The sequence below is a fragment of the Panthera leo genome, chromosome B2, assembly GCF_018350215.1.
Source record: "Panthera leo isolate Ple1 chromosome B2, P.leo_Ple1_pat1.1, whole genome shotgun sequence".
In the NCBI taxonomy this organism is placed as follows: domain Eukaryota; kingdom Metazoa; phylum Chordata; class Mammalia; order Carnivora; family Felidae; genus Panthera; species Panthera leo.
Window position 1 is genome coordinate 16,881,625 of NC_056683.1, and position 13,792 is coordinate 16,895,416.

The 13,792-nt window shown below is 46.5% G+C and overlaps 1 protein-coding gene across 5 annotated transcripts in view; it reads left to right on the forward strand.

Annotated features, from left to right (window-relative positions):
- LOC122219561 (androgen dependent TFPI regulating protein) overlaps nucleotides 1–13,792 on the forward strand; it is an 83,042-nt gene that overhangs the window by 18,247 nt on the left and 51,003 nt on the right. The window contains exon 5 of one of the 5 annotated variants that reach the window (XM_042937897.1): nucleotides 2,602–2,829. The exons of the other annotated variants lie outside the window; for them this stretch is intronic. Within the exon in view, the coding sequence (XP_042793831.1) occupies nucleotides 2,602–2,814 (213 nt within the window). The 3' untranslated portion in view covers nucleotides 2,815–2,829. Of the gene's footprint in view, nucleotides 1–2,601; nucleotides 2,830–13,792 lie in introns of those variants that run through there. 5 annotated transcript variants of the gene reach the window in all.

A 13,792-nucleotide genomic window follows, 5' to 3' on the forward strand; every position in this document is an offset into this window, starting at 1 on the left:
GTATTAAAATGAAAAGTAAAGCAGGGTGAGGGGACAAAGGAGTGTGTGTGTGTGTGTGTGTGTGTGTATAAAACTAGTAGGTTTATAGGGTGTAGGCCAATCAGAGTGGTCAGGGATGCCTCTGTGGTGAGCTGATATTTTCAGAGAAATTTGGATAAAGTGAGGAAGGCGGCCACAGGAAATTTTGGCAAAAGGGCTCAGGCAGACAGTAAAGCAAGTACTTGGGGCTCGATCTCACAAACACGAGATCATGACCTGAGCTGAAATCAAGAGTCAGACGCTTAACTGACTGAGCCACCTGATGCACCAAGAGAGATAAGGTTTTTAAGCTAAGGCATGGGGAAAGGGTATGGATGGAGATCCTAGGGACAGTGCAAGGGTTGAGGAGGACATGTTCCGTTTGGACATGTTTGAGATGCCTGTTAGATGGCAAAATCGAGGTGCAGAACAGCAGGTTGCCATTTGAGCACTGGGGAGATTTTCGGACTGGTGCTATAAATTTGGTTGTCTACATCATGATGATTCTTTTTAAAGTTAATTAAGATCACCTAAGGGGTAAGTACAGCTCCTGAAGATACTCCAGGACTAAGCCTTAGAACATTCCATTTCCTGTGCCTGGGAGGAAAAGCAGAGTTTTACGAAGGAGATTGTGAAGGGGCTGCCCATGAGTTAGGAGGAAACCCAATGCCTTTAGGTCTCCCAGAAGTCAAGTACACAAATGTTTCAAGAAAGAGGAAGTATTGCATGTCAGAAGCTTCCGAGAGGTCAAGTATGATGATATTGTAAGATGACCTGACTTAGAATCTTCCATTGGCTTTGGCAATACTAAACTCTCCAGTGACTTGCACAAGAGCAATTTGATGGAGTGATAAGGGGAGGTAGAGCCTTGGTAATGCTACATGCATTAGTTTCCTGTTGCTACTTAACAAAGTAATGGAAACTTAATGATTTAAGACAACATAAATCTGTCAGCTTAGAGTTCTGGAGGTCAGAAGATCAAAATGCGTCTTGTGGGGTGAGGTCAAGACATCAGTGCAGCTGCATTCCTTCTGGAGACTCCACAGGAGAATCGGTTTCCTTGCCTTTTCCACCTATAATCTGCTTACATTCCTTGGTTCGTGGCCTCTTCCCCCTTCTTCAAATCTGTTGTACCATTACATTCTAAAATCTTCTCTGGTGATTTTCTATTCTGGACTAGGTTCACGTCAGAACGAAAATATGACTGCCCAAAAAGATCAGAAAATGGTCTTGGGACATGATTCATCCTGGGACTTTAGGGAGGGTAGGGATACACTAGTTAAGTCCTTGAATGGATGGTGTGCCACTGAAGAGATCCTTTTCCAGAGCATTGTTCCAAAGCTCCTGAACCAAGAATGAAAATATGGTCAACGGCCACACCCTGATATTTCCTTGGATATTTTTTCCAGGTTTAATCACTACAGTGTTATTTATGGGTTGTCCCCTTGTTTAAAACCATTTCTAGCTATTACTTTATTCACACTATTCCTTTCCTAATCTAAGGCGGGTTAGACTCTCCAACAGACATTCACCTGGGAAACAGGTTGAGTGAATGCTTAAGGCTCAGCAGTGAAATCAGAAGCTAAGCTGGGATTAGGGAGCAGAAGTCACTGAGTAAGGACAATAAAGCCATCTTGCCCCTCAGGAAGTCTTAAGGTGAACAGCAGATTTTGATAATGAGCTGCCAAAGGAGTACCAATCCACTCACAGTTTTATATAACTACAACCAAGCGATCACAGTGCGTGCTTTTCTTTGATGTTCATTTACTTTTGAGAGAGACAGACAGAGTGTGAGTGGGGGAGGGGCCAAGAGGGAGGGAGCCACAGAATCCAAAGCAGGTTCCAGGCTCTGAGCTGTCAGCACAGAGCCCCAAGCAGGGCTTAAACTCACAAACTACGAGATCATGACCTGAGCTGAAGTCAGATGCTGAATCGACTGAGCCACCCAGGCGCCCCATGCTTTCTTCATCTCCTGAGAGCAGGGAGGGACCCGAGTGGTGAAAGTTTATCTTTATTTTTCTTTTTTTAAATCCCACTTTGGAGAACTTCTGAGGTGTGCTGAAGAGTGGCTCTCTTTTACAATTCCACGATCTAGTATTTCTTCATATTTCTAAACAGAATACCCATTAGAAAATACATCCCAGTTTCAAAATGAAGGTCCAAGACTTTTATTTTATTTTTTTAATATCCAAACGATATACGTGTCTTCTAAGTAGTTACTAGGAATTTGAATAATTAAAATCATTTGGTGCCCTTGAGGCTGTGCTGCTGAGTCTGCCCTCCCATGTGATGTAATTAATCCCTACTTCCATGGCAACTGTGTGTAACACTACCAACAAGAAGAATGACTTTGTGTTGAAGAATAACCGGGACGGAGAAACTCATAACGGGAGGTCCTAAACCCCTCTGAAATACCAAGAGAAAGAAAAAAAAAAAAAAAAAAAGCTAAGTGGGTAGGAAAGAGCTTACTAACATCCCGTGATCTCAGAACAGAAGTGAAAATGCCCAAGAGCAGCAGGGTGGGCGGGTGGGAGAGCCTTCTCTTCCGCCAGATTCCAATGAACGTCACCCGCCTGATTACAGAGGCAGCACAAAGTCCCCCCATGCCTGTGGCTGCTTGGGAAACCCACTGGAAGCCACTCAGACAGCTGTGGAGCCAGGTCCTCTCCTGGAGCAGGGAGCCGCTGCGGGACTTTCAACCAGCCCCCAGCCCCCAGCCCCCTTCCCTGGTCTCTGCATCCTCTCTGCCTGTGGAGCAGTCACCTGTGCCCCGCTGGAAATTTCGAGCTTGTCTGAGTCCACCACCTCGCTCTCACCTCCAGGTGCTTGCGTTACCGAGCAGGAGAACATTTCTGCAGGACACTGTCTGCTCTCCTGGATGGTGTCTCCACTTACCCACACGCTGCACGCCCGTGGCATGGATTCCTGGCTCGGAGACGCTTCTCTGTCTTGAGTTTTGAATTCTCCGCCCTGCCCTTCCTCTCCCTCTCACGATCTAATGGGCACATTCGTGTACACGGGCGCTTGCTTTGCCGGCTCGGTCCTAAATCTCGCCCACTCTGGTGCCCTAGCAGCGATCGTACTTTCTTACGAGCTGCCCCCTGTCTCATCTGCAGGTACTCATGAGATTCATCCATTTTCTCGAAGGTTTCAGGAAGTGAGCACATGGGGGGGGCAAGAGAGAGCTCTTTCTCCAGGGAGGTCCTGCACACTGAGCCAGGAGGCCTGGGGGGCCACTGGGCTCCGGGAGTAGGAGTAAAAGCTTTGCTCAAAGTGGGGATCCTGCTTTGATGCTCAGTGATTCTACACGCCCGAGGGGGGGAAAACTTACAGCCCTTTGGTTTGTTTAAAAAAATTTTTTTTAACATTCATTTTTGGAGAGAAAGAGTGAGACACAGAGTATGAGCGATAGAGGGGCAGAAAGAGAGGGAGACACAGAATCCCAAGCAGGCTCCAGGCTCTGAGCCATCAGCACAGAGCCCCACGCGGGGCTCGAACTCACAAAGTGTGAGATCATGACCTGAGCCGAAGTCGGACACTTAACCCACTGAGCCACCCAGGCGCCCCCCCCTTGTTTGTTTTTATAGATAAAATCCTTGTCCAGTCCCGTGCTTTTGAGGGAGGGATGAATTAAGGAGCCAAATTAGAGCAGAGCATTTTTTTTTTAATTTATTTTTTAATCTTTATTTATTTTTGAGACAGAGACAGAGCACGAGCAGGGGAGGAGCAGAGAGAGAGGGAGACACAGACTCTGAAGCGGGTTCCAGGTTCTGAGCTGTCAGCATAGAGCCCGACGCGGGGCTTGAACCCACGAAAGCGAGTTCACGACCTGAGCCAAAGTCGGACACTTAGGCGCCCAAAGAGCAGGACATTTTTGCGCCTTTGTTGGGCGTCCAGATCGTGTCTGCCGTGTGCTGTGTGTATGGGGCCAGATGACATATGATACAGACCTAGCCCCCATCTTCGTGGAGTGTATAGTCTAGAGAAGGGACAGATATTAAACAGTCTCCTAAAGTAATGGATAAGGACAAACTTTACGTATTCTATGAGAAAGACCCACAGCACAATGTGGGTTTGTGGGTCAGAAAAAAGGCCTCTGTGAGGATGAGTGGCGGGTAGCCGGGAGGGAGCAGGGGGCAAAAAAAGGAGTTCAGGCAGAGGTAAGCGCACATGAAGCCCCCAGGGCGGGAAGGAGCTCAGGGCACAGAGGAAGGGAGAGCAAGGGAGAGGTGCCGACCAGGTCGGAGAGCAGCTGGTGGGGTTGTCGGGGCCAGAGCATGAAGCCCCGTGGACACCAGGCTGAGGACTGTGCATCCTGTTTTTCTTGCCATGGGAAGGCTCTGCGGAATCATTGCCCGGGGGGGTGACACGATCCGCTCTGTGTCAGGAGAGGCCCACCCCGGCTGCCATCTACAGAACACTGTGCAGGTGACAGGACCACTGAGGACGCCTTTGCGGGCATCCAGGTGTGGGTCGTGGTGCCGGGGCCCGCGAGCCAGGTGTGGAGATGAGCAGAGACGGAGGGACGTCGGGAGTGTTTGGGCGGTAGAATTAACAAACTTGCTGATGGCTTGAAGTGTGAGGCAAAAGAAAGGAGCCAAGATTACTCCCCTGAGACTTAGCTTGAGACACTGGGGGTGACTTTGCATAGAGGGGGAAGACTGGGGAGGGGAAGACCTGGTAACTTGGCGGGCTTTCTTTCCCTTTTCTGGGGCTGTGGGCTTTTTTGTATTCTGCTCAGCACACAGCGGACCTAATGGCCCTTCCAAATTTGAAGCTGTAATGGGGCCCATGCATCCAAATGCATGCAGGCTTGGAGGCTGCCATAAAGCAGCTTTGGGGGGACCATTTGCAGTCATGACCAGGAACGTCTACAATTACCAGAGATGCTACATGGATCGTTTCGTACTCGATTTCCCTACGCCACGGTGTCCCGACACAGATCCTAGCGCTGGGAGGCTCGCCGAGTCCCTGAAAGGTCTCTGGTCCTGCAGTTATGAGCCACTGCTTACCTTCAAGGTCTCTTCCTCTGTGAGTACATCAGAATTAGAAATAAGGCGTTCTGGAGGGATAGCATTTAAAAAAAAAAAAAATTGCTTTCGGTCATTATTGTTATTGTCGTCATTTCTTTCTAAATAAAAACCAAGGAGCAGATGATAGACCCGATTCCAGGCCTTCCCCTCGGTGCTGTGGAAACAGCAGGGAGTAGTCTTACACGGCCTTAAGGGGTAGCTAGTATTTACAAAAACAAACAAACAAAACAAAAAGCTGGAAATCTGCATTTTGAAAAATTGTGAAAACTACACAGTTAAAAGTACTAGCTCTTGGAGCGCCTGGGTGGCTCAGTCAGTTGAGTGTCTGACTCGTGATTTCAGCTCAGGTCATGGTCCCAAGGTGGTGGGATTGAGCCCTGCATAGGGCTCCATGCTGAACGTGTAGCCTGCTTGGGATTCTCTCTCTCTCACTCTCTCTCTCTCGGAAAAAAAAAAAAAAAAAAGAAAGTTCTGGCTCTAACTATGATTCGTTGAATGTATTTTCCTTTTTTTTTTTCTTTTAATCCTTTTTGAATGTTTATTTATCTTTGAGAGAGAGAGACAGAGCACAAGCCGGGGATGGCCAGAGAGAGAGAGAGGGAGGCACAGAGTCCAAAGCAGGCACCAGGCTCTGGGCTGTCAGCACAGAGCCCGACGCGGGACTCGAACCCACCAGCCGTGAGATCATGACCTGAGCCAAAGTCGGACGCTTAACCGACTGAGCCATCCAGGCGCCTCTGAACGCACTTTCCTTTTAATCAGACTGTTTTTCTTACTTATCACAAATGCCTCTCACTTATCATGACGGAGAGTATCAAAAAACATAGAGGCTTCTTATTCCACTGATTTCCTACCCACGAAAGTCTGCCTTGATTAAACCTGGGAGTGAGGAGTGGACAGCTGGGCCGAGCCCTGTGACTCTGTAAAACACATACTTATATAAGGAGCTAGAGTTATCAACATTTGGGTAGAACTTAGACTTTTGAAAGCTTTCGTTCATGTTTCTGTGAAATTTGTCCACTTATTCCCATTGTTAAAGTCTCCCTTTCTGCCAATTGTCTAAGACTTTTTGTAACTTATGGACACCCTGCTTTTCGTATGATTGGAGAGAGAATGTCTTCTCTCACTTGTGGAGGTTTGCGTATTTGTACCTGCCTTTCTTGTTGTGGATATACTTGTAGTCTTTAAGCGTTTACTGAAAACTAAAAATGCCCTGGATGCCATTACAAAGACCCTCCATTAACACAAAAATCTGCATCTCTCTGCTCAGAGAATCAGCTGTCTAATGATGAATGTTTAAAACCAGAATTAGGGGTGCCTGGGTGGCTCAGGGGGTTAAGCATCTGACTCAGGTCATGATCGAATAAGAACCCCCTATTGGATTCCAAGCAGTGGACCTGCTTGTGGTTCTTTCTCCCCCTCTACCACTCTTGCATGCTCTCGCTCTCTCTCTCTCTCTCTCTCAAAAAAAAAACCAACACAAAACAAAACAGGATGAAAGCCTGATGTTAGATAAGGGGCAAAAGGGTAGGGCCACTGCTTGAAAACGCTACCTTTTGCGATTGTCTTAGTTAGGACGTGTGACTCTCATAGACAATAATACAGCGATAGTTCTCTTTTTTACCCATTTCGTGCTTGGCAATAAATATTCTTTTATTCATTTCTATTCACTATGCATTTGTAGCAGTGATTGGCAGAGATACTACAATACTTAACCTATCAAACAGTATTTAATAAAAGTCTTTTGTCTCCAATCAGCCCAGGGAGGTTAGTTTAAGTCTTATATGTGGGAACATTTTAATTAATATGCATGCTTTTACTGACATATTTTAAAATACTTTGCTAACCTAATAATGTCAGAGTTAGAAGCATTGAAGTATCATGATGATCACAGAAACGGTGAGCCCGACACAAAAGGTGCTTAAGAAATATTTGTTGAATGATTTTTGACACCTGGAATATGAGTTGTATACCCAATGACAATGGGACTTAATGGTAGTCGGGGTTTTTTTTTGGGGGGTGGGCGTTGACCCGTAGAGTACAGTAAGGTGCAGATAATCTAAGACGTCGTCAAGTGCAGGCCATCAGGAAATGGACCATCTGGTGAAGAATTTTCTATCTTCACATCTGTTAAGTTTCTTCTGGGGCTGAAAAGTTGAAAGGGGTAAATTATTAGGAAAAGGGGTGCTGGAGCTTGATCCTCAAAAATCAGGTTGGTGTGAAAGGACGCAAAATTTCTTCCCTCTGTGTCTAAGTTGCACAAATGATTGAACTCAGATGTTTCCTACAAGTTAATTTTTTTATTTCCTGACAAGAATGGCCTTTAAGTGCCAGAAAATCCCAGTTTTGGCCCCATTCCTGCCATTGTCTTGCTGTGTGATCCTGGGAACGTTAGTAAACCTCTCTGGGTACTGGGTCCCTTAAGACAGGCGTGTTTACTATTCTTCCCAGGGATGTTATTAGGAGCAAAGAAAATTATCTATGTGCAACGTGAAGCTATCAGTGATACATAAATGACCCATACCAAATCGTCGTCAACTTAGAATCACCATGACTCCCTTCTCCAACCTTCTATGCGTAGCAAGGAGAAGCCTGGGACCACACACATTTTCTAGAATCACTTTCTCCATATGGTTCCAGGCGAGAGTCAGCCAACGAGGGGCATCCTCATGAGATGTGCGAGAGAAGAAGCCATTATTCTCTAGTGGCAGTTGAGAACAGCTTTGTGGGAAAACAGACACAAATTTAGCCGCATCTGCTGCACAAGCATCTAGGAATCACACACTTTATACTACAGTAGCTAAATCAATGGTGGCAGCTCCCAGAGACTTATGAGGGCTGCCACGGCCTCTTGGCCAACTCCCTTAAATCCTCCCTTTGAGCAGAAGTTTCCCTGACTCTTACTGCCCTACCTTGTCCAACGGTTGCCTATCCCCCCAAGACCTTCCTCCTTGGAATCTCTCAACGGGCTTCTGTGTTCCTGCTGGGCTCCTGGCGGATACATGGCCATAAAATTCCTGCTTCCTTCTGAATCATGCCCACACCCTTCACATGAGAAAAGATCCATCCAAAGGAAACAAGGTCTCCAGTGACTTCTGTTTCTGGCTGCAGAGTGGGCATAAGTACCCTGAAACAAACAGGACAAGACACCTAAGACGTTTAATAAAGTATTTTTAAAAATATTTTAAAATGTTTGACTGACAAGAAAGTTATGGAAATTCCCCCAGATAACCAAAAGAGGAGCTAACAAAGAGAGGGAGGTATAGGCAATATTTGAAGAGCGGATCACTGGTTATTTCCTAGAATTTTCGAAAAATTAACTCTCCGATTCCAGAAGAACCAAAAATTGTCACGCAGGACGAAGGGCAGACATGTAGCCACTTGTATGACCCCGTGGACACGTTAGACGTGAGGAAGATCCTAGAAACAGCCAGACTAACAAGATGGGTTTCCCAAATAGAAATCTGATAGCTGATTTCTCATTAGCAACGCCAGGAGACAGTAAAGTAACCGCTTCAAGCATTGAAGAAAGAAACAAAAACAAAAACAAAAAAACCCCACCAACTTATTTACTCTATGCAAGTGTCTTCTGAAACAGGGGCAAGAGGAAGGCATTTTCAGACACCCAGAAACAGACTTTATCACCTGTAAAGGCTAACGGGGATACTTCAGGAAGCAGGAAAATGATGTCAGAAGGGAGGTCGGCGATCCCCAAAGCAAATGGCAAGCAATTTGTTCAACTTCCGGTGATTTAAAAAAAGAATGCATTAAAATGCTGGATGGAAATAGGATGCAAATTGGGAGAGGATGGTTGGAAGGAAGGCATTCTAAGGCTGCCTTGGATTGCGGGGGGGGGGGGGGGGAGTGGGGGGTGGGGAGGATGGGGCGAGAGATAAGGACTTCTATTGGCCCCTACTGAGTTAAAGGAGCACGTTGTAATGGCTACAAGGGCGACATAAAAATGGAGCGTAAGGCTTCTGCATCAGTAGAAGAAGAAAAACTGAAGAGGAAAAAAAAATACACTGATGAAAATTTGAATCCATAATCAGAGGCAGTTCCAGGGAGTAGAGAAAAGAGAGAGCACAGGACTCCCGTGGGGTAGGTTCAAACCCATGAATGCAGGTGCGCTTTATGGGGGACAGGCCTTTGAGCACCATTGAGTTACCTTCCCACCCTCACCCCGCAAGCATTTCTACTGCTTTTAAAGGCACAAACCTCTAAATTATGCAACTAACCCCTAATTGAACGATGCCAGTTATTAATGTTGTCAGACACGGGGACAGGAGTGGCAATATGGGAAGATCAAAATACATTTGAGGGGAAAACGCAAAGTTTCTAAAGTACTCAGGTGAAAGGGACCGGCAGAAAAAGAGAGTGAGTGATGAAGCAATCCATTTTGTTCATCCGTTTATCAGTCACAAGAGCCCAGCTCCCTAAGGCTTATTCCACAGGCCGCCATTTAATAATATTAAATTGTGATTATAGATGCATTTGGTGGAGTGTCCTCCTTTCTAATCCTGGCAGGTGTCCCTGGAGGGGAGGTCTTTAGAGGTTTCTGGCATTAAGAAGAGGCTCTTGATCATAAAGTGATCCCTTCAGGTGACCAAATTGCCTGCCTTCCATGCCGGGCAGCATCACAATTAAGCACAAGTAGTATGTGCTTCTTTATATTGTGGCTCGTGCTGTTTAGCTAGTGTATAAGTAAAGCTTTGGTGTTGACTTTTAATGTCCTCGGGATTTCTTGATTTACTTTCCGGTTCACATCAACGTGGGGGTTCTGCACAAGCCTCCGGGACAGCCTGGGCCACCCCACCAGGGGAAGGGTGAAATGCAAGTCCTGTTTGCGATGTGGGCTGGGCCCCAAGGAGAGATTTAACCAGAAACCAAACTCCTAGCTCTCCTCCAAGCCTCCACGAGCTGTGAATGCCCCAAGACGAAGACGTTGCCAACGCGGGAGCTGCTTGCTCTCCCCCACACCCCCAGTTCCCTAATCCCTTCCATCCTTGTCCGTCAGAGTGGTCCGTCTTGTCCCTTTTGCTTAAGGCCCGGCCAGAAGCAAGATGGCAGCCTGCTGCTTGGTCCCTTTTCTGAGACCCACTCTCCGGCTTCCAATCAGCCTTTCAATCCGACCACTCTAAGAGAAGATGAAAGGAAGGACACCCTCCTCTTTACCACCCAAAGCAAAGACAGACCTCAAGTTAAAACTTCACGGTCCCGAGCCTATCCCTGATTCTCACCAGGGTTTTGGGGCGGGGGCGGGGGGGTGAGGGCAGGGTAGGCTAATTAGGAGTTTCCTTCTGGGCAGACAAGCCACAATGGGAAAGAAGCAGGTGAGTCTCTCCAAACGGGACAGCGCCCAAGAGCTTACTAAGGAGCGTCTACGCTTGTTCTGCTCCTTCCTATTCTGGTCACCAACGATCTCCACGTTGCCAGACCGTGCAAGACCTACCTGTGGGTGGGACGCAGAGACCGGTGGGTCAGTGTGGCACTCACCGCCAAACCTGGCCTGGGCTCCTCTCTCTCAGAAAATGGAGCCGCCACCCTCCCAGTTGCTCAACGCAGAAGCCAGCGTTGACCTTGCCACCTCCCCGCCTTCCACCACACTCACACCGAATCCATTCTACCTCCAAAATGCTTAGCAAATCTGTTCACCTTCTAGCTCTACCGCCAACACCCTGGTGTCCACATGCACTTCTCATCCAAAATAGCTATTACCTCCCAACTGGTCTTGCTTCCATTCTTAACCTTTTTCACACAACAGCAAAAGAGATTGAAACAGAGTGTTCCCTTCTTGACACTCTTCAGTGACTCTCTGTTGCACCGAGAATGACACCTAAATTCCTTTCTGCGGCCTACCGTGTCTGATGAACCTGGCCTCTGCTCTGAGCCTGAAATCCTCAGAACTCTTTCCTACACCAGGACCTTTGCACATGCTGTCCCCTTTGCCAGAAATGATCTCCTTCTACTCTTCCATGGCTCGCGCTTATCATTTGGGCCCCAGCTTAAAAATGACCTCTCCAAGATGGCCTTTGCTGTCTACCCTACTTAAACGTACATCCCTGGCCCTAATGCAGAGATTCCTGTTTGTTTACTTCATAACACATATCATGATTGGTATCTCTGTGGTTTTTTTTACTTGTTTGTAGAAAATCTTGCTGATTCGACTATAAGATCTACAAAGGCAGGGACCACATTGTTTACCATTTAATCCCAGCACCTCTCACAGCGCCTGGCATGAAGTAGGCACTTAATAAAGATTGTTTCATGGAAGAATGAGTGAAATCTTCACCTCTTACTGTCTTAGCTTCTCTGTGCCCTTGACTGGCCCCAAAGTTCCCCCTTAGGGGCAGGGTGGGGTGTGCTCGGGCTAAGGGGGTGTTGGAGGCAGAGAGGAAGCCTTTAGCAGCTCTGCATTGAGAGTCTGTGGCTCACACTATATGCTTTGAAACTGTGAGGTGTTCTTTTGTTCAGAAAGGTGTAAGTGAGGAAAATTCTAGAGGGATTACTGATAGCTTGAAATATCTACGGGAGTTTTGGTTGTTATATCTGAGATATGAAGTACTACTGATTGACCTTTGTTCAAAGAGATGCACAGAGACATAACAATTCCATATGTTTTATGAAAGGAAAGATACTGTTGTTTCCGATCAGGGCTGTGGCTCCAAGATGGACCATTCTCTGGCAGAAACACTTTGCGGCTCACGCTTTCTTCTGTTATCACCATTCTCGGATGTGAATTAGGTAACTGAGTATTCACGTAGCCCACGGGAGTTCAAAAAAGTTATTGAATCAGGGAAGAAAAATGGCAGAGGCTGAAACTAAGAACAGGAATAAAGACATGACCACATTGGAGGTAACCAGGTGAAAGAAAGGTGGTCAAAGGAAAAACAACGAGAATCCAAAGAGCCTCTTTCTATCTCTGTGAAAAATGTGTAAAAGGCCAATTCCCCAGCTTCTTTATTGCTGCCTTTCTTGGTTGATAATATGTCCAACCAAGGGCTTCTATTGATGGGCAAAGAGGCTAGTAATGGGGCGCATTAGTATATGTAGGTGCCGAGTGAATCTATGAACGTAGAACTTCAATAGAAACAGAATAAATTCTTTGGTGGCCTGCCACAGAACCTAATGTTTGAACATCTCAATAGTAATCAAGAGTCTTCTTAAGTTGAGGGCAGAATTTAAAAAAAAAAAAAAAAAAAAAAGCTTTGGGCCACCTGGGTGGCTCCGTTGGTTAAGCATCCAATTCCTGATTTTGGCTCAGGTCATGATCTGACAGTTCATGAGATCAAGCCCCACATCGGACCTTGTGCTGGCAGAGTGCAAAGCCTTCTTGAGATTCTCTCTCCTCGCTCTCTGCCCCTCCCCCAGCTCACGCTTGTGCATGCGCCTTCTCTCTCTCTCTCTTTCTCAAAACAGAAAAATAAACTTAAAAAAATTTTTTTTGGAAAAGCCTCATAAAGGCAGGCGAGAGTTCAGCATTTCACTTCCCTTCCTAGGAATAGATTTTACCAGTGAAAATTCAGATTTGAAGGCTAACAAAAACAAAAAACCTTTGTGGGCTTTTTTTTTTTTTTCCTGAGTTTGGAAACCAAAAAGTGCATGATTATTTCAGAGGGTTATTCCAGAGAGCTCTCCTAGTAAGAGCTTGTGTGTTTTGGGTCTGCCTCTCCAAACACATCTAGGAACTCATAAAAGCCACATTTTACTATTCAGTGGTGCAAAGGAATTTTGTGACCTTTTGAGAAATTTTGTTTTGTTTTTCCTAAGAAAACCGCGATAAGGAAGTGAGGCAAACTTCTTGGCAACGGGAAGACTGTCTCAGCGCCCCAGGTTTGCGTTCCCAGTGATGTGGGGGGGACTCTGGGCAAGCAAACTGTCACCAAGTTGTCCTGCATGTGAGTTCCCAGATCTTGCACTCAGAAAGGTGTTCTAATTTCCACCCACCCTTGGGATTTGTGGAACAGACATCCGTGGCAACCACGGACACATCCCCGTGCTATTTCCCCAGTGCCCAGGGGCTCCAAGGTCCAAGTCCAAGAACACCGTGAATAAAAGGTTGAAACCAAGGGGACAGGGAACCGAACAAAGAACATGGGAGTCAACCTGGAAGAAAGAACAAAACATTTGGGGAACGTAAGAAATAAGCTCCTGCGTTCCCTTCTTGTCTCTGAAACCAAGGGGGTTGGGACTCAAGCCCTAATACCTTCTCAGCGTTTGACACATTTGACCATATTTATCGAAGAATTCTCTTCCCTTTGTCTTACCTCCAGACTTTCTAACTGCTCCTTGTCGACTACCTCTGCAAGATGTTCTTCCAAATCAGGCATTCTCAACTGGGATTGATTTTGCTCTCCAGGGGACAATTGGCAATATCTGGAGATGGTTTTGATGGGGACACCTAGGGGAGGGTGGGTGCTCCCGGCATCTAGGAAGGAGGCAAGGGTGCTGCTAACCATCCTACAACACACAGGCAACCCTCCTCAAAGACCTCTCAGTTCCACACCATGAGTAGTGCAAGTGTTCCATAGTGTTTATTCCTAGATTCTTTATTCTTTGCACTCATACACTCTTTGGGGGGTCATCTCATCTTCTGCTACTTAAAAAAGTTGTAGCTACACTCTAATGGCTCCCAAGTCTCTGTCTGTCGCTAGATGTCTCTTCTGAGCACAAAACTCGGATTTCAACCATTCTGTTGGACGTCTTCAGTGTGATAACCTACAGACAGCCCTTTTGTTTTGCTT